Here is a 23,950-nt window from a genome sequence, read left to right on the forward strand (position 1 = left end):
GTCTGGTTGCCCACATTCATCACATGCTCGATCTCCTTCACGTTCTTGGTGACGAAGGAGGACAGATCTTTGATGTACACCCCTGAGTCTGCGCTCTCCTTCAGCTCCAGCTTCTTGCTGTGGTCTTTGGTGAGCAGGTCGCGGATCTCCTCCTGGTAGATCTCCAGATAGGAAGCCCGGACCAGGTACTGCTGGTTCTGCGAGCGCGAGATGTGCGTGAAGATGTGCTCGAAGGAGTTCGGGATGATGCCGCGGCGCTCGGCGTCCAGCCATTGGCCCTGCATGGTGTACGTCTTCCCGGTTCCCGTCTGTCCGTACGCGAAGATGGTGCCGTTAAATCCGCGGAGCACCGAGTCTATGAGCGGCCGCACTGTTTCGTCATACAGGTCGCCCTGTTTGGAGCACTCGTCGTAAACCGCATCAAACGTGAAGGTTTTGAGCAGATCTCCGGGACCCGCCTTGGCGTTCCGCAGGGCCACCTGGCCCAGTTTCACGTCCATCTGCACGATATTCTCATAACCCGACGATTCTTCTTTACGGTTGAGCGGGCGACACCGGACCACCACCTTCACTGACTCACCGGTCTTTGATTTCATGGACATGATGGCTGAATGTCTAATAAACGAGCGTAAATTAGATGGATGGAGGAAGATGGGAATGTCAGCATCAGCACCCCCCGGTAACCGAGCGCATAATGTCAGTCCTGGAGCAAATCTCTGCGGTCTGTCTCCGCGAATGAATAAACGATAAAGGCGGTTCCGGCATGAACACGTATGGATGAAATCATAGGCTTAATTTATCTCGCCGATTTTCACCGATGCTCATGAAGATCAGCAATACAAGCGCGTCTGACAGAGAATCACACACATCAGCTGCGCTTCACTGCAGCCCTGCCCAAATACACACACACAGTCACACACACACACGCGCGCATACACTCTCACATTCGGGTTGCCAGATATCGGAAGAGAAACAAGCACCTTTTTTAATTATCATTATGCCTCCTCTATATTACAGATATTTGTTATCATAAATCTTGATTTAACTTTCTAAAATATTTTTCCATCAGTGAAATTATATGATTCTGAAAAATGATATTTTTGTGATAGGCAGAGGGTAACTGACTAGATTAACAGGAGCCCTTGATGGGGCCCAAATATTAATATTACTTAAAAATTACTATGTTAATAGTTTCATTTTGTTCCCCTGAAAATATACTTAAAACATAAATAATAATAATTATTATTAAACTTAGAACATAAATAAATAATTAATAAATAATTAATTTATAAACAAATAATAATTATTATAATAAATAATAATTATTATATAATATTTAAAAATTTAATAATGAATAATAATTGCTTCACTCACCATTATTATAACAAATATGATCAAATTAGATTTAAACAGACATCATTTAAATGTTAAAATAAATTCCGTCTGTGGTTGCAATGACTTAAATGCTTAACATTTCACCTAGCTGGCTGGCTACACACACACACACACACACACACACACACACACACACACACACACACACACACACACACAAATTAAACACAAGCCAACTCTGAAAAAAAAGTTTGCTGTTTGTTCAAACGTCTAATTTAAAACGAGCTTAATTGTTTTATGTTCAAACCACTTAAATTTGTAAAAACAAATAAAGTAACTTATGTCTTTCGTGTTGTCACAACACAAATCAGTTGTGTGGCACCCAGCATTTAACAGTGTATATTAAACATGATTAATTTAATTCATTCATTTTATAAATAACGGTGTGATCAACAAAGCATTGGAGAGCTCTCTGTGTACAATAAGCTAGTGGATATGCACGGTAAGAATTAAGAGAATCATGATAATAAAACAGTAAGCATAAGTGCCTGGCAAACTACAAAACTGAAGTCCTATATTTTTGTTGTTTATTTGTAATTCTATACACACAGAAATTTAACATGCAAAAAAATGTTAATAAACTTATTAATAAGCCACAAAGACGACTGAAACAAGGACGAAACTCGTTTATTAAGGGCGAACATGGCAACACTGTTAAACACACACACACACACACACACACACACACACACACACACACACACACACACACACACACACACACACACACACACACACTGCATCCTGAATCAAGAGACCCCAGTGTTACATGGGATTTGGAGTTAAATGAGTTTAATGCAGATTTAATCAGATTAAATGAGAGACATTCCAGATCAGTGCTTGATCAAATATTTAAATACATACTAAAATAAGCCTTTATTATTAATATCATAAACATGAAAGTACTTTTATGATTTCAATTACATTTTTTTCATATAATTCGTTCTATATTGTCTCGTCATTCTGCACTGGAGCTTAATAGAAATGCATTAAGTGTAGCCTTTGCAGCTATAAATGTTTTAAGCAAATGTCCAACATTAACATTCTATAATGTAATAGCGCAAGAACATTTTATAAAACAGAAATTATAGTGCTATTGACAGTTATACATAGATTACGCTTTCATTTATTAATAGGCAGTGAGCTAATTAAAATTATATTCCGTTTCCTTATTGGTTTGTTACAAATGCATCAATGGCGGCATCTAGTGGAGTTTTAACATATAGACAATTTCAATGTGGTGATGTCATAGGCCCATGAACATTTCCTGCTTCTAATGAAACTATTTCATAACTGTAACAATCAATATGTGGCTCTTTTTAGATTTTCAGAAGCTATAGAAATTAAAAATGCAAAACAGCAAATACATTGGGACCATTGTTATTGTTTACATACCTCAAATTGGTCTATACAGTTTAATTCTCACCTGTAGGCTTTACATTTGATATCGTATTTAACTTGCATACATTATGATGATGATCAATCTTATTATTTTATGTTATCAGTCCCGATAATCCTCTTTTAGACCCATACAGACCTGATCACTATAGTCTGACAGTAGAAAATGAACAGATCTTGGGTTTCAAAGCAAGGAAGAAGGTTTTGTGCATTCACCCAAACATGAGGAAGCCTAAGCACTTGGTGAAACATATCTTTGGTTGAATCAATGCCATCCTGAAATGAACAAATAGGAAACTATGACGCTACCTCTCAATACGATCCACTTAGGCCCAATCCCAGTTCTTTCCTTTAGCTGTTCCCCTTACCCCTATACCCCTCGTTTTGCACGTTCACGTGAAGGGGTAGAGGTGTCCCAATTCTCTTTAGCTTGAAGGCGTAGGGCTAAAGGCTAAAGGGAAGGGCTAGATACCCCTTAATACAGAGATTTTTCTGGATCACACTCGAAATCAATTAGTAAGAAAATTTCCTGGAATGCACCAGCCACAATGGCAGGATAGTTGCACCCGGAAGTAAGGAGATCCACAAATTAGGCCCGATCCCAATTCTATTTTTGTACTCCTACCCCTTCCCCTTGGCTCTTAAAACCGAGTGCGAAGTGTAGTGGCTTCAAAATTTACCCCTAAGAAATTGGACAGCACTACAGCACTTGCACACGTCGTCATCAACAAACAAGCACATGTTTTCACTTTTCATATATTCATAACTGCATTCGTGTTTTAAAACTTTCGCTATCTATAATCCATAATAATAACTCCTGTACAGCAGTCCCACAACATTCTGACACTCTATGGGCCCTATCATACACCTGGCGCAGTGTGGCGCAAGGCGTGGCGCAGTAGTCTTTTGGTAGTTTCAGCTTGGCGCAAGAGTGGTTTTGAGGCGTTGCACTACGCTGTTTAAATAGCAAATGCATTTGCGCTCATTTGTGCGCCCATAGGCGTTCTGGTCTAAAAAGGAAGGCGTTCTGAGGCGGACCGCTGGCGCGTTGCTATTTTGAGAAACTAAAATAGATTTTTCATTAGACCGAAACTAACCCGGTCTAAACTCCGGCGCAGAGTTGCACCTCGCTTACACACTGCTTAATACACACAAGAGAGCAATAGGCAAATATCTTTAAAAAATAAAATATTTAAATATTAAAGATATATATATATAGGATATAATAAGAATAGATATAGAATATAAATATAAAGGATTAAAATATTACAAAACATATTATTTTCTAGCCTACATAAATATGAAAAATCACTGCTTTTATGTCTTCTTCATCTCGGGAGGCTTTTTCAGTTCATTCATAACAATTTGCTTTTGTATAATGTTATTATTATTAGCAGTATTATTTATTAAATCCATATTTATATTTGTTTTATTAAAAACAAGCTTAGATTTGCCCACCTGTCAGGTTTTAGACCATATGGGGCACAGCATGTGTTTTAGGATATAACTCAGGTTATTGAGCACATTTTGTTATTATTGTTCATTTATTCGTTTGCTGGAAATTAGAACTGAATTTAGAAATAGTTTTGAAACGAATATTTTTGCTTAACAAACAAAGTTAATTATTTATAGACTAATTGATGTCTGTGGGTAAAGGTTTCCCTATCCAAGAGCGAAAGTGAAAGTAGATCCATTATCTCTCATTCTCACGCAGTAGATGCTCTGTTTAACAGTTTTCTGTTAATAAACTGTCAACTGTTTGCTAGTGAAATGCTCATTTTTTTCCACTTAGACTTACTTTGCGTCCTGTAAATAGCGAATGCGCTCTTGGCGCGACGCAGCTGGGTCTTAAAGGGAATGGGAGATGAGACTCTAATTGGTTTATTCTCAAAACACACCTATAACTCATTAAGAAAATAAACTCAACCCTTTTAGACCATGCGCCGCGGCGCAAGGCAGATTTCCCGTCCTTAAATTAGCAAAAACGCGTCCTGACACACCCTGAAAGCGTTTGCGCCCTGCGTTTTGCGCAATGCGCATGGACCGTCAAAATAGAGCCCTATGACACTCGAATACCCTGTCAGAAAGGTCTAGTGGCTGGGAATGAGCTTTTACAGTGTCTGCTACAATGTTAATGTTGTTTTTGGTGTGTTTACTTTGATGAATATGGCCACTCTGTAAATACACATTACAGTTACGAACCTTTTGCCATATTAGATCGTTATGAACCAGGGCCGGAGTGGGACTCCTTTTCAACCCTGGAGTTTCAAGCCTTAGGCCGGCCCACCTCAGGTCACGACTGACTATATCAAATAAGGTCATTTCCAATTCAGTTTCTAATGACACTATCACATCTTTTTAAAGAAAACTGCTGCTTTAGAACTTCAAATGTTCAACAACCCTAACAGTATTATATGTCTTAACAATAAGATTGAAAAAATAAAAAATAATTACTCATGTGAAGTTCGAACACGGGTCGGCAGTATCATACTGCACCATGCTGACCACTGGACCACAACGGCGCTGTTACACTGATGCGGCTGGAATAAAAACTAAATGTTGCGCTGTAACCTGCAAGACTCTTTTAACCACAGTGTTACTTTCTGTTAATGGCTTAATCTTTTCTCCCCTTTAGATATCTGATCGTGTTATGTCTGATTTATTAATGTAGTGATTCATCTGATTTTCATTAAGCAGGTGTAATACTCATTAATTGAGGTGCCGCTGTGTGGGATTGAATGATGACTATAGTTACATTATCATTAACCTGCAGGCTGCATTTTGCTCATGGGGCTGCAAGGAAATAAATAAAAGAGCTAGGCGGCAAAATAATGAATAAAAAGAGTGAGGCTATGGTCAAATAAATAAATAAATGAAAAAAGTCTGACTGCTGAAAGTGTAAGCATCAAGGGACACCGGCCCTCGCAGCCAAAAAATGGACCGGCCCACCGGAAATTCTCCCGGTCCTCCCGATTAGCCAATCTGAGTGATTTCCTGAAGATAAATACCAAAACATAAAGCAACTGGAATAACTCAGTTGCATCGTCTGATCTCATATGAAGCAAGAGATCACGATTACGTGTGCAGGGGCTGCAGTGGTGTCCCAATTCTTACAGGTACATTTTTTTAAAGCCCTTCACACTTGGTTTTAAGGGGAAGGGAAAGAGGTATAAAAATAGAATTGGATTGGGGCTTTAACATGAGTGAAAAAAAGCATTATAGCCTATTTAATATTCAATATGTAAACTTTTAAATAACATGCATCAAAAATGCACCATTATTGAAATAATCCTACTTATTTTGCAACGCGGAAGTAGCCTAAACTATTTTCTGTGAATGTGCCTGACTTCCGGTTCATTAACGGCTAATATCTAAAATGCTAAAGTGAGTAAACAACAAAACTAGGCCTATATGCGCAACAACCCAGTCTATAATTACCCTAATACAGTGTTGGAAAGAGTACTGAAAAATCATATTTAAGTAAAAGTACCATTACTTGCTTAAAAATGTGGTGCAAGTAGAGTAAATATAGGTATCAGTTGTAAATATTACTCAAAGTATGAGTAAAAAGTAGATCAGCGAGTACGCTGTGAAAAGCTGATGGATTTGTAATTTTGCGCGACGTTGGATTTTGGTCACTTTCCAACACAACCTAAAATCAACCTAAAATCAACCAAATATCAACGTCATTATTGGACATCACAATAATGTTGTCCTCAGACGCTGGCTAGACATTGAATTTTGGTCACCTGACATCACAACCTGAATCTAACCTAATATTAACGTCTTATGATGTTGTTAGCCTGCTGGGAAATCACTAAATGCACTACAGAATGCTTCGTTTACACACATCCACAAATTGAAAGCTCTACTTTTTACTTACACTTTGAGTAATATTTACAATAGATAGTTTTACTCTACTTCCACATGTTTTGGCGAGTAATGGTACTTTTACTTGAGTATGATTTTCAGTACTCTTTCCACCACTGTGTAGTTTGATGGAAAGTAGAGGAGTAAAAGTACTGATACAGCACTATAATTGTACTTAAGGGAAAGTAAAAGTACACATTTTTAAATTACTATTTCTGAGAAAAACTACTCAATTACAGTAGTTTGAGTATTTTTATTTGTTACTTTACACCAGTGCCATAATACTTAAAATGATACAATAACAATACAGCTTGCAATATCAAGCAGCATAACTTGTAGCATCAAAGTAAAATAGACTAACGTTGAGCTAGAAACAGATCATACTGGAAGTTTTACACATAACTTACAAAAGGCCAATCTTAAGGTTAAATATTGGTTGAATAAGGGCCATTCTTCAACTACTTGTGAAGTTGAGTAAACTTGTTCAAAATGAACGCAACAGCCTCACAAGTTTAAACAATTTCTCTAGTTTTAAGATCTGTAAGAGGACAAACTTAGATAAGGAGAGAAACATCATGAACTGAACAAATGTAAATTCCTCCACATCTCAATATATAGCTTTTATTTCAAAATGAAATAATTTATGGCAGTCAAACAATGTCTAAGATTATTTTTGTATCTAGTTTAACCAATCTTTCCACAATATATATATATATATATATATATATATATATATATATATATATATATATATATATATATATATATATATATATATATACATATATATATATATATATATATATATATATATATATATATATATATATATATATACATACATATATATACATACATATATATATATATATATATATATATATATATATATATATATATATATATACATACATACATACATATATATATACATATATATATATATATATATATATATATATATATATATATATATATACATACATATATATATATATATATATATATATATATATATATATATATATATATATATATACATATATATATATATATATACATACACACATACATTTGTCAATGAAATAAATTAGCTGTATGATGAATTGTACACCTGTCACTCAAAAATGTCATATTAATTTGGTTAAGAGCTTATTAGAAAATTTGCATATTAAACAGAGCATGAACTTACACATTGTGAATACACTTTTAATTTGTGATGAGAACTTTTAAAATATGTTTTTTAAATGTGCGTGGTGATGGAAATGACAGTGGTTGGAAATGACATTTCAACAGTTTATTGTGGAAAAAAATTAAAAATAGTTTCACCGATTAGCTTTGAATTGATTCTAGCCTTTCATGTACAGTTGAAGTCAGAATTATTAGCCTCCCTTTTAATTTTTTTCTCTTTTTTTAAATATTTCCCAAATGATGTTTAACAGAGTAAAGAAATTTTCACAGCATGTCTGATAATATTTTTTTCTTCTGGAGAAAGTCTTATTTGTTTTATTTCAACTAGAATAAAGCAGTTTTTAATATTTTATAATTAATATGTAATATTTTAGGGACAAAATTATTAGCCCCTTTAGGCTAATTTAATTAAACAGGGGGGCTAATAATTCCAGGGGGGGCTAATAATTCTGACTTCAACAGTGTACTAAACACTCTTATTTACCTAAATTTTGTTTGGTTTTTAAAAACATCTTTGAAATACAACATGTTTGGAAATGACGTAGAATAAACGAATTTCCTTATCAAGCAATATTAACCAACATTTACAATATTTACCTTGATTCAAGTGTTGTTGATAAAAATGTAAATTCCCTCCATCTTGAACATGTGCTCAGATGGCACTCTTCATTTTCATAGAAACCACCTAAATAATCTTTCACACAAACGTTTTAAAGCGACATTACAGCGTTGTGTTGGGAATGACACTGATACTGTGCGACAGCAATATTTTGTATAAAAATAATATTGATAATAGTCTCACATTAATAACTATAAAACATTTAAATTATTTCACTGGTGTTTCATTAAGATACATTAATAGATACCAAATAAATAATATTTTAAAATGCTATTTTCATTGTTGAAGTTTAAAACTCTGGGTGTGCGACAAGATGAAAACAGTGATTTTGACACCTAAAAGGAGGTTGAATAATATGAAAAATAAATAACTGAAAGCTAGTAATTTTTTTAAGTAGGTTTTATTGTTAGTTTAACAAAGAAAGAGGAATTTGAACAAAATTATATATTTTTGGATATTAAAGGACATAAAAGTGCCTGCATTTGAAGAATTACCCATAAATGTCAGTTTAATCCTGTTATAATCATGTTAAAGAGATCAATGATTGATTCTATACATGTTAAACTTTCTATGCACAAAGAAATGGCTTTTAAAATGCAGTGACTCAAAAACCCTGAATGACATCCGGTGGATTTAACAGAACCAGATGTTTAACTCCACTGTGACTCACAAAACAGCAGATTCACTTACACAACCCTCAACTACGGCTCTGCTGTGTGTGCGTGTGTGTGTGTGTGTGTGTGTGTTAACTAGTTTGTCAGGCAACTAAAAAACAGTCAAAAGACATGAAGAGTCAGAAACTGGTAGAACTACATTTTATCTTTTTCCTCATGTGGGTTTAGAGAGAAGAATGAGCATCCAATGAAGAGAAACAGAAACATTTGACCAAGCAAATTCCGATAATATCAAACATTCATGTAGCCATGTGTGAAGCAGGAGGATTGGAGACAGGAAAACAGAGCAGACAGACATAGAGAAATAAAACGCTTCTCTGAGTCACAGCAGGTTTCTGCATGTTTACAGCTGCATTCGGCAAAATGTTGTGCAGTGACTAACAAACAATAGCCAAATTCTTCAAACCTCGCAGGACATGAGAACACGAGGACTTACTCCAGAAAGAAATGTAGCTGTTTCTAAAAGTTTGTAGCTCGTTTCTTTTACCACAGCATTTTGAAAACAAGTTAATTGGGGTATTTGGATTTAGGGCAACACGGTTACTCACAGTCGTCTGACAGCAAGAGGGTCACTGGTTCGAGTCCCAGCACAGACCTAAGACATGCGCTATAGCCTAAAGGTGAATTGAATAAACTAAATTGGCCGTAGTGTATGAGTGTAAATGGGTGCTTCCCAATACTGGGTTACAGCTGGAAAGGCATCCGCTGCATAAAACATATGCTGGATAAGTTGCCGATTCATTCTGCTGTGGTGACCCCTGAGGAATAAAGGGACTAAGCTGAAGGAAAATTAAATTAAATATTTGGATTTATTCTCTTCGTTAAACACAGCTAATATAATATCAGTTCTTTATTAGCATTAATGGTGTGTTAAGATGCATATATCATTTTCATTGAACAAAAGAATTTTATGTAAAAACGTATTCAGACACTTCATATATAAAAAGTTAGCGTTAGCTCTACTATAAAAGATCTGGATGTCATACTAGACAGCAATTTAACTTTTGAAAATCCTGTCTTCCATGTCACAAAAACTGCCTTCTTTCATCTGAGAAATATCGCTAAGTTACGAAGTATATCCATCTTAGACGCAGAAAAGCTAGTTCATGCTTTTATGACTTCTAGGCTGGATTACTGTAATACTCTGTTTGCTGGCTGCCCAGCATCCTCTATTAACAAACTTCAGCTTGTACAAAATGCAGCAGCCAGAGTTCTGACCAGGTCTAGAAAATATGATCATATCACCCCAATTTTATCCTCCTTACACTGGCTGCCTGTTAAGTTTTGTATTGAATTTAAAATATTGCTTCTTACATATAAAGCTTGAAATAATCTAGCTCCTGTTTATCTAACCAACCTTCTGTCTCTCTACAATCCAGCTCGCTCTTCAAGATCTCAAAACTCAGAGCTTCTGGTAGTACCTAGAATAGCAAAGTCTAGTAAAGGAGGTCGAGCCTTCTCATTTATGGCTCCTAAACTCTGGGATAGCCTTCCTGATAACGTCCGAGGCTCAGACACAGATTAAAGACCAATCTTTTTAGTAAAGCACACACTCAGGCCATCACTTAGCGGTATGATACATGAATGTGCTCCACACAGGTTTCTGCATCTTGTTTATATACACTATGAACAGCAGCTACGCTAATTATTCTCTTTATTCTCCAATTCCTAAACCTGGGGATACTCATCCTGAGGCCCTCAGACAATGCAGCGCAACTGATTCGATCCAAGACTAGCGACGAGATGTTCCCAAGATTTCCATATCCTGGACCAGCCCGTATTCTGAGCAGCTGCTGTGGTGGTCATGGAGGAGCATGAGACTGATTTCTGTGACAGTCCAGGGACACTCCAGCTTCCAGCCTCCGGCACCTTGACTGCAGCTCTACACAAGATGTTTGGCCAGGGGAGAAATGGTCGTGCCCAACTGAGCCTGATTTCTCTCAAGGTTTTTTAATTCTTCACTTTTGTCAATAGTATTTTTTTCCTCGTCGCTGTCGCCACTGGCTTGCATGGTTGGGGATCTGTAGAGCTGTGCATCGATGTATTTGGACTCTCAGTAGTGACTATTAAACCACACTAAACTGAACTAAACTTAAACACTGAAAACTGAACTACACTGTTTCAGTTTACTATGATCTTATGAAGCTGTTTTGACACAATCTACATTGTAAAAGCGCTATACAAATAAAGGTGAAATGAATTGAATATAAAGCCATACTGAAACAGTTTGGACCTTACTCACTCATATGTATACAATTTGAATTTCCCTTGACAGTGACACTTGACTTTTAATAGATTATAAATCTTTTCTGTGAGAAGTTATTACTACACTGTAAAAAAGTTGACTCAACTTAAAATTGTAAGGCAACTTGCTGCAGAGCTTTTTTGAGTTGACTCAACATAAATCAAGTCAACTCAAAAAAGATCCGCACTGTCCACAGCAAGTTGCCTTACAATTTGGAACAACAAAAACTGAGTCAACTTTTTTTAACAGTGATACCAAAAAATGCCCTTGTATATTATACATTTGTTTTTGTTGTTACATGGAAACATTCATTCATTATTTTTTTCTTTGGCTTAGTCCTTCTTCATCAGGGGTCACCACAGCGGTGTGAACCGCCAACTTTATAATATATATATATATATATATATATATATATATATATATATATATATATATATATATATATATATTAGATTTTGAAAATTTAATAAATTAAATACAGTACAAATCAGAATGAATAAAACCTGTGAATTATTCGCCTCTCTGTTTATTTTTCCCGCAATTTCTGTTTAACAGAGAGCAGATTTTTTCAACACATTATTAAACATAATAGTTTTAATAACTCATTTCTAATAACTGATTTATTTTATCTTTGCCATGATGACAGTGAATAATATTTGACTAGATACTTTTCAATACACTTCTATACAGCTTAAAGTGACAAAGGCTTAACTAGGTTAGTAGGGTAACTAGGCAGGTTAGGGTAATAAGGCAAGTTACTGTATAACGATGGTTTATTTCTGTAGACTATCGAAAAAAAACAAAACATTGGGGGCTAATAACATTAACCCTACAATGGTTTTTAAAAAAACGTAAAGTGTGTTTTATTCTAGCTGAAATAAAACAAATAGGGTAAGGGGCTAATAATATTGACCTTAAAATGGATTTAATAAAATTAAATTGCTTTTATTCTAGCCAAAATAAAAATAAGACTTTCTCCAGAAGAAAAAGTATTATAGGAAATACTGCGAAAAATTCCTTGCTCTAGTTAAACGTAATTTGGTTAATATATATATTTATAATTTTATATATATATATATATATATATATATATATATATATATATATATATATATATATATATATATATATATATATATATATATAATATTTATTAAACAGGAAAACTAATAATTTTGACTTTAATATACATATATAAATCAGGAGTCCGTGTGCATTTAGTCATTTTGTAAATTGAAACCTACATGGGCACAAACAAGTGCTATTTTAAATTGCATTGTTTAAACATATACAGTACCATGCCAGTATTATGGTATTTATATGTTCAAAGTAGCACAGTACCACGTTTCAGCATTGTCAGCGGATAACTTTAGCCCTGTCGTATAGAAGTGCTCTGAAACGGACACACCCGTGCTGCTGACATCACCGGCTTTGACTCAACATCTGGATTCGTCCCGGTGACCCAATCGCACCTAGCGGCGCTGCTCCGGGCTGACGGAAATCGACTGTCGGGCCACGAAGCACCGTTTACGGGCCAAATTCTGGGCTGCGCCAGCTGCATTCGCCCTCCCCGAAAAGCTACGTCAATGATGCCCTCATGTCTCCGGACGGTTGACGGTTGTCCAATCAGCGTCCGAGATGGTTTTGAAAAACGGCGCTTTTAGCCAATCACAAAGCCAAGCACTGACGTAGGGGCGGGAAGAGAGGCGTGGCTCTGAATCCTAGGGTGTCGCCGTGGTGGCTCCATTCGAAGGCGACGGCGGTTGGTCGGTCGTCAGTGTGTTTGTCCTCTTCTAAACTCAACAAACGGACCCGGTGAAGAGTGTCGGTTCGGTACCAGCTGTCAAACGAGATTCGTCCGATTCGGCATCGCTGGGATGAAGCGGAATATCTTTCATTTGAATCAGATCGCTGGTGTAGTTTGAAGAAAGAGAGAGAGAGAGTCGGGCGGAGGAGCCATTTTGTCCCGACAGTGTGAGAGAAAGAAAGACAAAGACATTAAAAACACCGAACAGCACACTTTGAGAGGATACACACGTCTTAAACGTCTCCCTTGGAGTACAAGAAGAGCCTGCGGAGGAAATTAAAGTAATTCAGCTCCGAAGAGACTGTCCGGTGTGTGTTTTCGGATAACACACGCACACTTTCCCTTTAACACACACTCAGTCTCTGTCCGTTTCTCTTCAGTGTGTGTTTATAAGAGCTCAGATGGCGAAGAAGACCTATGATCTGCTCTTTAAACTGCTCTTGATTGGCGATTCTGGGGTGGGAAAGACCTGCGTGCTGTTCCGATTCTCCGATGACGCCTTCAACACCACCTTTATCTCCACTATAGGTGGGTATCACGCCCGAGCCTACCCGGCATGAGGGTTTTATTAACTGTTTCACATGAGAAATGCTGTCAAAAATGTGTGTGTGCGGATGCTAGGCCTTGATTCTAGGCTTTAGCATGCTAACCGGCTAACTGTTTCACATCAGCTGAGTGAATCACCTGAAATCGGTTGATTCAGAATCATGTTGTAACGTTAGACTTGTGCAGGTTGTTTTGGTTGTCTGATAAAGGCTGTCTTGTTCATCTGTCTCTTTAGATCAGCGTTGGAGCAGTAGTTGAGTTAAAGTTTGATGCAACATGCGGGTTGACTGACAAATAATAATTTGATGTCAGAAGCATAGACTGAAAGAGTTGGCAGTGTTTTATATCTAATAATGATCTTGTTCCAGATAAGATCAAAACATGGTTTTTGGTTAAAGTTAAATGTTTAAGTGGAATGCTAAAATGAATTAAACACCCCATTCCATCAATCATCAGGGTTAAACCTATTAACAGACTGGCACAAAACACAAATACAGGTTAAATAGCGCGTTTGTCTTGTGAATATGTTAAAATAATCGATCATAAGTTATTTTTTAAAGCATAAACAATTCATTAATGTGGCGTCATCGGCTGCGTTGCTGCGCATGCGCGAGACGGCTCATGCCAATGTACTGGTTGCCTAACTGTTTTCTCCACGCTAAACCTGTCATTTCAGTAGCTCGTTGTGTTTTCCGTATGATATCATGGGAAAGTCACATTCGAGATGGGATTTTGGCGGTTTATGGGTGTTTGCTGTAGTTATTAGTCAGGTATGAGAGCTGCAAAAAATCTCTTGCATAGAAAAAACTGCTGCCATTGTGTCACTGTGCTAAACAATTACAATATTTTATGCCAAGGTTTTTCCAAGGTACTTTCTGACTGGCCAGAGTCCAATTTTCCATGGTGCTGAAAAGATGATCATTCTTAAAATGTGATTTGTTCTATTTAAAGGTAAAATTAATTTTCTTTTTGGCACTTGTTTGTTTGACCCTTTTAACGGCAATATCTGTTTCCTAACCGATATTGAGGTAAAATTGGTTTTATATTCACACATTCATTCAGTTACAACTTGTGACTCACTCTTATATTGTTTACTGTTATACTTTAAATATTCTGTCTGAAATTGCATTGACTTTAAAGCATAATTAGCACTATTTAATTAACTGTGAACAATGTTGTATCCTATTTTGATAGTGAGTAGCTGCTAATATGTTGTCAGTAGACCATTAAGATATTGCAAAAAATATTTTTCTGAAATTTAATCATTAAGGAGAAAGTCAGAATGTGTGAATGAATGTAAAACCAACTTTACCCCAATCTGACCCATATCATTGAACATGCATTGAACGGTAACCGGTTTTAAGGTATACCATGGTTTTGAAAAGTCAAGGTTTTAAAACCGTAAAAATGTTCTCTTATATTATTCCTAAGGTATTTTTATGTTTTGTTTTTTATGACCATTTTAATGAGGGTTTTTTTAGGGTAACAGTAGAAAAGGAACCTCCACACATCACAAGCTACTGGTCAGTCCATGATTCAGGAAACATCTGAAAAACAAATCTCTTATACACCCAACTTCCAACCTGCTGTAGAGCTGAACAGTGCCGTGGCTTTACTGTATATCCACAGAAAAGAAAGATATCCAAAGATGCCTTTTCAAGTAATTAAAATAGCATAAGTTATTTAAATGATTTAGCCTGACATTTATTGTTTCAAAATATTTTAAATGTAAAAAACATACCATGTTCAATGGGGGAAAAAGTTGTTGTTTTTAGACAGACATTTAAAAAGAACATATTTTAGAGAAGCAATTACAATACCGTAATATCGTGAAACTTTTCACGATATTACGGTATTGTAATTGCTTCTCTAAAATATGTAATATTTTTACCCAAGGTTATCATACCGTCAGAATCTTATACCGGCCCATGCCTAGTCCCAAAAAGATGGTCCTCACGGATGCTGGTCATTTGATGCAATGGTTTCAACATCCTCTCCTCACAGTTTCTCAATATTCAAATGCCTACAAGTCAAATGAAGTGAGTTTTAATGAGAAGTACGTCATAGATCACAGGAACATATTCTTACCATGGCGTGGGTAGATGTCATTTAGCAGATGCTCTTGAGCTCATTTATGTATGGCAGGGTCATTTTGCTGGGGGTAACAGGAGATCTCCGTCCACACCACTTCATGGGTCAAATTTAGACACAGCCGGCCTTGTGTGTTTGTCTTAAAGGAATAGTTCACCCAAAAATTTTAACTTCCCATTATTTTCTCATACTCAAGGCATCTTAAGTGGATTTTCCATTTTTTTTAAAAGACTACCAATCAGAGTTATATCAAATAATATTCGTTGCAGGCGTTTAATAACCATGAACAGTGGCTGTGGTTTTAGAGGTTCAGAAAGCACATTCATCCATTTATAAATGTAATCCAAAAGTAGACTCATGATGTAGAACACTGACAGACATACAGCAAGCTGTATGACAAGAATTGGCTATGCTATGCTAAGCGTTTTGTAATGTCGTGCTTTGTATCTCGACTCATTATTGTGTGTGAGCAACTGTCAGAAGTCAGTGAGTTTAGAAAGTTGTTGAAACTGACATTTTTGTTACAAAAACCCATTGGTTCACTTTAGATTAGAAGGCATTTATTAACCCACTGGAGTCATATGGAAAGCTGTTATTATTGATGAGTGTGTTTTTAAAAGAGATTCAAACGCATCACTGCCATTACAAAGTTCAGAAGAGCAAGGATATTTAGTCACCTTAGAATTATATGGTTCTAGCTAACGTTTTTGTCAAAATTGAGTTATTGACATATTCTTATTAAATGACAACTTATTTACATTATGGGATGTTTTTTATAAGTTGTTTACATTTTAAGACTTTTTATTTAAAAAAGCAAATCTTACACGCATACTGTTTGCTATGAAATGCAAAAACTTTAAAGCTCAACATTTCAAAATCATTCAGAACACAGATAGAACCTTATAATTCCAAGGTGACGATTTGTTAAAGTCTGCATGAAATCTAAATTTACATTGTTTGTTTTTTGTAGCTCAAATTGTTATTATTAAGTTAAATAATTAATCCATACAAGTTAGTCCACTTAAAGTGTTTTGGTAATATTTATTTATAGCAGAGATGCAGAAAGTTGGCCCATTGTAACTTTTGAATTGGCCCACTATCCCATCAGAGAAGAATTAAGGCTGATTTATACTTCTGCGTCAAGGGCATGCGTGTGCTCCGGCGCATCTTGCCCGTAAACACGTAGTCCTCGACGAGGTTGTCACTGATATGCACCTTTCAAAAAATGTAACTACACGTTGCAATGACGGTTATCACAAGCTCTATGATTGGTCAGCTTGGCATAGCTGATGGATATGGGCGGGGCTGAGAACTGTGCAGGCCTGATGGAGCGAGTGTTTACAAGTGTCGAGTCCCGTGAAGGAGCTCCAGGTGGAATCTTTTGTTTTGTGTTTACCTAATAATTAAATTTATTGCACATCCACCGGTTCCCACCTCGAACAAGTTAAACTACATCTACATTAATGTAGCGTTCAGAAAAAACAAAATAGCAGCAAAACTTTTCACAGAGGAACATAAACACCTACTGCCAGCTAGCATTTCGGAGGTGTTATTGCAGAGCAAACCAAACAGCGCGCAGAAGTATAAATGCACAGCAGCGCAAAGGAATGCGCCTTGGGTTACGATGATCACTCGATGCAGAAGTATAAACCAGGCTTTAAAATTGAAGGTTGTGGCGAATTCCTTCAACAGAGATCATCATTTCTAAGTTAACATAATTTCCATTTGTTTAATTGTTGAGCTACAAAAAATCAACTGAAATTAATTGATTCAATTAAATGTGCATAAAGTAGATTCTTAAAAATGCAAAAACTATCACTCGAAGATAGGAAAAAAATATAGTGTATTTAGCATTGAACACCATTGTGTTATAAATGTGTTTGTTTATATTTTTAATGTAAGAAGTAAAACGTATAATTATTAATATGACTGTAGTATTTTTTTCAAATTATTTTTCAACATTAATAAATTAGGAATGCACCTTGGCAGCTATAATGTAATAGTTTGGTATATTTAATTTTGACCCACGCTCTCAATCAAGTTTGGGTTTTGGCCCTTTATAAGAAAATGTTTGAGCACTCCTAATTTAAGGTCTGACCATTTTCTTCTGTCTTTGGAGTGGCGTTCTTTTCTGTTAGCAACTGTATATTAATATGAATAACCACGCCCCTCTTACCATTAGATTGCTATGAGGTAATGATGCACAAAAGAAAGCCCCACCCCCTTCTCATTATTTCATTTCAGTTGTATGTAAATCAACATACTGAAATAAATCTCAGGAACTTCCTGTTTGCATGGACATTAATAATGGACAAAAAGATTGTGTTATAAAAAAGGTTTATAGTTTCAAAAGAGCTTGAGTGTGTGTAAATTATGGGCTAATTTTCTTTTTTGGGCATACCATTCTTTACAGCAAGCTTTAATGTGCAACATGAAAGATACTTAATATAATTAATTTCATTAAGTGTGACGGGTAGTCATTATTAAAATATTCCTCTTGCCTTTTGTCTGTTTATAGAAGGTTATTGGCCTGTGACTCATGCGATGAATGTTGAAGCTTGTTCCTGAACAGAAAAAAAAATCAAAACTGACCCAGTTTACTTGGATAAAACACGTTCCTGGTTTTTCTAAGCTATACTGTGAATGATTCATCAGCACGTTACACCAAAGAAAAGCATTTGATATAAAATGAGGGCCTGGTTCATAACTTCTGAAATGACATTACATTTTCGTTGGCAGTCATTGAGTAATTATTAATAAAAAAATAAGTACATTTCTGAAACACCTTTAATCAATTGTATATATCTTTAATACCAAATATAAAGCTGAATAGAGTCATTGCTCGAGTTTTAAACTGAAAATGATCCTGTTTGGCAATGAAAACAAACATTGACCTGGTTTCTGGTCATACAAGGGTGTGTGCATGACCTTTACGATGGTGTTTTTTTATCTCATGACTGTTCTTGGCGTGTCAGGTGACCACATCACACCTGTGGCTTCCTGTTGCTATCACCAAGTGTGTGTGATCAGGTGGCAGAGTTGTGAATTATGTCAGCACGAGGTTGATGCTTTGATATGTCAGGAAACTGGTTAAAATGAACAGAAGTTGACACCTATAACTTGATACTCCTTTCTGAAAACAGGAAATGCAGCCTCTACTTCTAATGTACATTGCCGGAATAATTTTTCATGTTGTGGCCCATTTCCAGTGGTAAGGTATGGTATGGGTCAGCATGGGTCACCTTTAACAGGCCTGCGTTTCCACTGCCAAAAGGGTACCAATGGAGCACTTCTCACAAAGCAGATGCTTTATACTCATAAATACGAGTGTATTAATGTTCATCACTAACTTTTCAATGAACATGATTTGATTATAACTGTCGATCAATGATATAAATATAAAATTGCAACATATATGAACACATACAGCCTCTTACAGTCTCCGATATGTTATCATTTAAAGAAAAACCGCACACAGCATACATTTAGGCCTTATTTGGGTTCAAAAACAACACGCAACATAGCCCACAGTCAGTTCAAACCTCTCATCTGTGTCTGTAATCTTCACCAGCACGTGTAACCTATGTTAATAAGAAATTTCGTCATTTCTAGTTCATAATACTCTAAAAGGTGATGATAGTAGTTAAACATGGCAGTTTGTACATGTTTTAGGTTGCAGAAAGAATCATTAGTTGCTCAGTTTTTTCTGGCTTCTCCTTTGTTTTGTCGCTCTTTACTCTCGCGTTTGTCTGTTTCTGAAAAGATCGGTTGTCAGAAGCACTTCAATAATCACACACATGTAATTAATATGAGCTCAAGAAGATTGTTATTTTAAATATAGATACGCGATCGCGAACTCTCTCGAGAAAGTCAACCACTCACACTTTTAGACGGGTTCATAAAACAACAACAACAGGACACTGCAGATTTTTTCTCTCCTTGGCTTTGTGTCTGTTTATCAAGACAATGACAAGGTTTGTTTGATCTCGGGTCGACCATGGCTTGTTATTATATGTATATATTATTACAATGTAATGTCTCGGCTGTGTTTTTAAAAATAGTGGTTCCTTGCTTTTCATTCTCCTGCTTCTGCTAGTGACGTATTTCTGTAAACCAATAGCGTTCAGCTACCCTTTTTTCTTGCTAGGTACTCTTTGCAAACGATACCCAAAAAGTGGTACAGTATGTAGGCATGGGCTGGTATAAGTTTAACAGTGTGATAACCTTGGATATAAATTTCACGGTATTACAGTATTGAGATTACTGCTCTAAAACACATTCTTTTTAAATGTCTGCCTAAAAAACAAAACGTTTTTGCCTTTGTACTCAATACATTTTAATTTGGGAAACATTTAAAATATTTTGAAACAGTAAACATGTCAGGCTAAATAATGAAAATCAAAAACAACACACAACATAGCCCACAATCAGTGCAAACCTCTCATCTGTGTCTGTAATCTTCACCAGCACATGTGACCTATGTTAATAAGAATTTATATTATTCCTAGTTCATAATACTCCAAAAGGTGATGATAGTAGTTAAACATGGCTCAATTTAAAACGGCATCTTTAGAGATGTTTTCTGCTGGAGATACTATTGTCCTAAAAAAAAAAAAAACTGTAAATAAAAAAATTTTCCTGAGACATTAGGAACATTATTGCAGAAAATTTTGACTGTTTCAAAACCTTGACTTTTCCAAACAGCGGTATACCTTGAATGGTATGGTTTGCTTTTAGGTACCCTTTAACAGTGGAAACAGCCATACAAGCATACCAAACCAAACCAAACCGTTCCACTCAGTTGAAACAAGCCGTTATTCCCAATAAATATTTTTTTGCAATCCGTTATATATAAAAAAAAGTGATTTCTTCAGAAAAGAAATAGTCCTGCCTTGGGGTTTTCGTTCAACATACTATCAGTGTTATAAAAATAATATAAGATATTTCATGCTGACTTTAAGTGTAATTCTCTCATCGTCTTACTGGCGTTCCAGAGCCCTAAAATATTCACCGGAAACTCCCTTCAGTCCCAAGAGAAAGATAACCTTACACGCTTAAACACAAACACACACCTTGACCATATTTGCACTATTAAACGCTTGATTTATTCTCGTATAAACTTCTGAGGGCTCTGAAAGACACTTTACAAGGCATTTTCTGTCTTTCCCTATTTAAGTCTGGCAGTAGTGCATTCTCTCCCTTTGATTGACAGGATCTTGGCTCACTTGGGTGGAGCTTCAGTCTTGACTCTTGAGGGGGCCCCACAGCTGCAGAGGCTCACGGGAAGGGGTCTGATTGGCTGCTTGTCAGGAAGCCTTCCTTGTCATTTGTTTTAAGAACTTGTATAACCCAAGTTTTTAAATTTTTTGAAGGGCTTTACAATCCACTGTAGGCCAGACAGTACTCCTAAGAATCATTTAGTCGCTCTTGTATCACTTAAAATGGGTGTTTATATACTTTGTTGATGTAGTCCTCATTAACTTGCATTATTTAAAACTGGGTAGATAGGAAATTCTTGAAAATGTGTATTTTATTTAATGATGAGGGTGATAATTGTTCCTTTAAAAGGGTGTTTGTGGCATTATTGTGGCTCAAACTTAATACTCTTATAGCTTAAAGTACCTGACAGCTGTGTGTGTGAGAAAGCGAGAGAGAGTCCAGTCAAAAGTCCTTTGACTTGTTTCCAGAGGTTAAACCATGAGTGTGTGTGTTGTTCATCTGTATTTATATTCTCATGTTCGTTCACATCAGCAAAGTTTGCTCTTTTTATGCTCTTTGTGTCTCTGTGGTGGTTTGTGTGTATTGTGTGAGAGTGACTCAGACTTTGGCTGCTCGTTTGTGTATCATTTCAAAAGCGGCTCCCACCCATAGTGCAGCTGTGTGTGTGTGAGAGAGAGAGAGTTCTGCTTAGCATTACTGCTAAATAGATTAGTACATTTCTCTACATGTTATGAAGTAACTTGATGTAACATGAATTGGTGCCAGAAATGTTTGTCAATGTTCTATAGTTTGGCATACGAGTACTGAGAGAGTAGTACAGCATGTAGTTATATGTGTGATGTCAGATGCGAGTGCTGCTTGATTCATTTGAAAAAGATACATTTACATTTAGTTCTGGCTGGGCGAAATGGCAAAAAAAAATTATCACAATAAATTTTTTTTACATCAGTCGATATTGATAATTATCACAATATATGACATCTTTATATCTATTAATTTTAAATACAATTCAGCATGCTAATCTCTTTGTGCTTGTACTAATCTCTTTGTAGAATGTACCGCTTGATCACGCTCACTATAGTTGTTAAACGTGATATTTAGTTAATCTTAAGTCTCCATCTAACGACTTTTCGGTCTTTTGAATCTATCAGGTAACGAGTCACAGCATCAGTACACTGCTTCAATCTTTCGCATTCACGTTTGTACTTAGTAAGTTTAGCGAAAACCTCAGATACTGTTGGTTGGGCACCTTTTTTACCAAGTTCAGTGTTTCCACTGTGTTTCCAAAGTGATTTTTTCCAGTTGTGGCGGCACAGATCTTGTGCGCTCTCAAACAAACGCTGCTGAGTGCGATTTAGTGCGTTTATGTAACGAGTATGCAAAAAAAAAAAAAAGTTTTGAATGAGAAGCTGTAATGTAGCTGTGGCGGGATCAATTTTGGCGTGGCGCCCCGCCATGGAAAAATGAATGTAGCGGAAACCATGAAGTTTGTTGACGCCATTATAACCATGCAGATCACTCTGCTTATTCATACCAGAGTCCTGCTGAAAAAGTGGTTGACAGGAGGTAATTTGTGTGTAACTTATCTTTATTTATTTATGATTTGGTTATAGGTAAAATAAAGACCATGTGTGTCAGGTTGTGGAAACAGTAGGCTACAAATAATTAATTAGTTGTAAATTAATTAATTATTTATAAATAATTAATTCACCACTTCCTATGATGACGATGCCATCGTCCATCACGATGTTCCACAATTAATCAACATCCCCCAACTCTAAAAAGAATCTTAATTATTTTTCAGCATTTACTGTTCAAGTTTAACAACTAATGACATTACCCGATTGTATATTGCATAATAACCCTAAGTTATTGTATATTATTGTTCAACATCAGTAAAAAACTGTGAAACCGGTTCGAAACTAGTAAAAGGTGAGCTAATGGTGACATAATTTTCAGTTTTGGATAAACTATGCTTTTAATGGTGAATATATGGTGAAATTAAGACAATATATTTTATTTTGGGATGCTAACGATTACTTGATCTATTGATTGTTAAAAACACTTGAATCGATAGACCTTAATCGATGACTGATTAAGCATGGACATTTAAATGTTAAGTTATGCTTTGTGCTGTGAGATGCATCCACGCATTGCATAATCAAGTGTTCACAGATTACCTTACCTTATGAAATCGCCTTCTTGACATTGCATGTTGCAGGATACATGAAAGCCTGTTATATGTAGATCGCGATTATGTCCATGGGCGTTTTAACTAATTTCTATCTGACAGACTGGCACGAATAGACCTATGTTCAAGTGAGTATAAAGACATATTTGTCATTCACCAAACCTTTTTGGAGAAAATGTGCTGGACAAGATTCAATCTAGCACATATGTTTCGCTCTATTGTGATCATGATCACAATTATTTTGATCAAAATTGTAATCGTGATTATTTAAAATGATAATCAAGCCATATTACCAAAAATTCTTTGACATGCATATTATATATAGTTTTTTCTCCCTTCAAATAAGGTTGTTATCACGTCTGGACATTTCAAAGATCATGAAATTGCACGATTCTCAATGCCGAAGCAGAATGGGACAAAGTTTACAAAAAGTTCTCAAAATATGGAAAAGAATAATAAAAAAAATACAACAGATTAAAAATAAACTAATTAAACTGTGCTTTAAATATCTTCACTGTAAGACCTGGTTTTCTTATTTAACATAAAAATGTACATGATTTTACAAAATTTCTTGTAAATCTGAGCTTTGCGGTTGAATAAATGCAGACTGCTTGAAGGATGTACGCAATAATAATTTCATGTTGATTAGTGACTTTTCGTAGGTAATTGTTCGTTAATTGTATTTGGATTAATTGGAGAGCCA

At 35.8% G+C, this 23,950-nt stretch overlaps 2 protein-coding genes across 3 annotated transcripts in view; one reads left to right on the forward strand and one right to left on the reverse strand.

Annotated features, from left to right (window-relative positions):
• Positions 1 to 906, reverse strand: part of kif3ca (kinesin family member 3Ca) — a 45,814-nt gene extending 44,908 nt beyond the window's left edge. Inside the window, exon 1 of the mRNA XM_002661374.8 lies at positions 1 to 906. This exon is cut by the window's left edge and continues 811 nt beyond it. Within this exon, the coding sequence (XP_002661420.3) occupies positions 1 to 602 (602 nt within the window). The 5' untranslated portion in view covers positions 603 to 906.
• A 12,208-nt stretch (positions 907 to 13,114) lies between these two features.
• The window catches only part of rab10 (RAB10, member RAS oncogene family), a 36,290-nt gene continuing 25,454 nt past the window's right edge, over positions 13,115 to 23,950 (forward strand). The window contains exon 1 of one of the 2 annotated variants that reach the window (XR_012395457.1): positions 13,115 to 13,727. Coding sequence is in view for 1 of the 2 variants with exons in the window: in NM_001002566.1 (NP_001002566.1) it covers positions 13,601 to 13,727 (127 nt within the window). In the remaining variant the exon portion in view is untranslated. 2 annotated transcript variants of the gene reach the window in all.

The sequence above is a fragment of the Danio rerio genome, chromosome 20 (genome assembly GCF_049306965.1).
Source record: "Danio rerio strain Tuebingen ecotype United States chromosome 20, GRCz12tu, whole genome shotgun sequence".
NCBI lineage: Eukaryota > Metazoa > Chordata > Actinopteri > Cypriniformes > Danionidae > Danio > Danio rerio.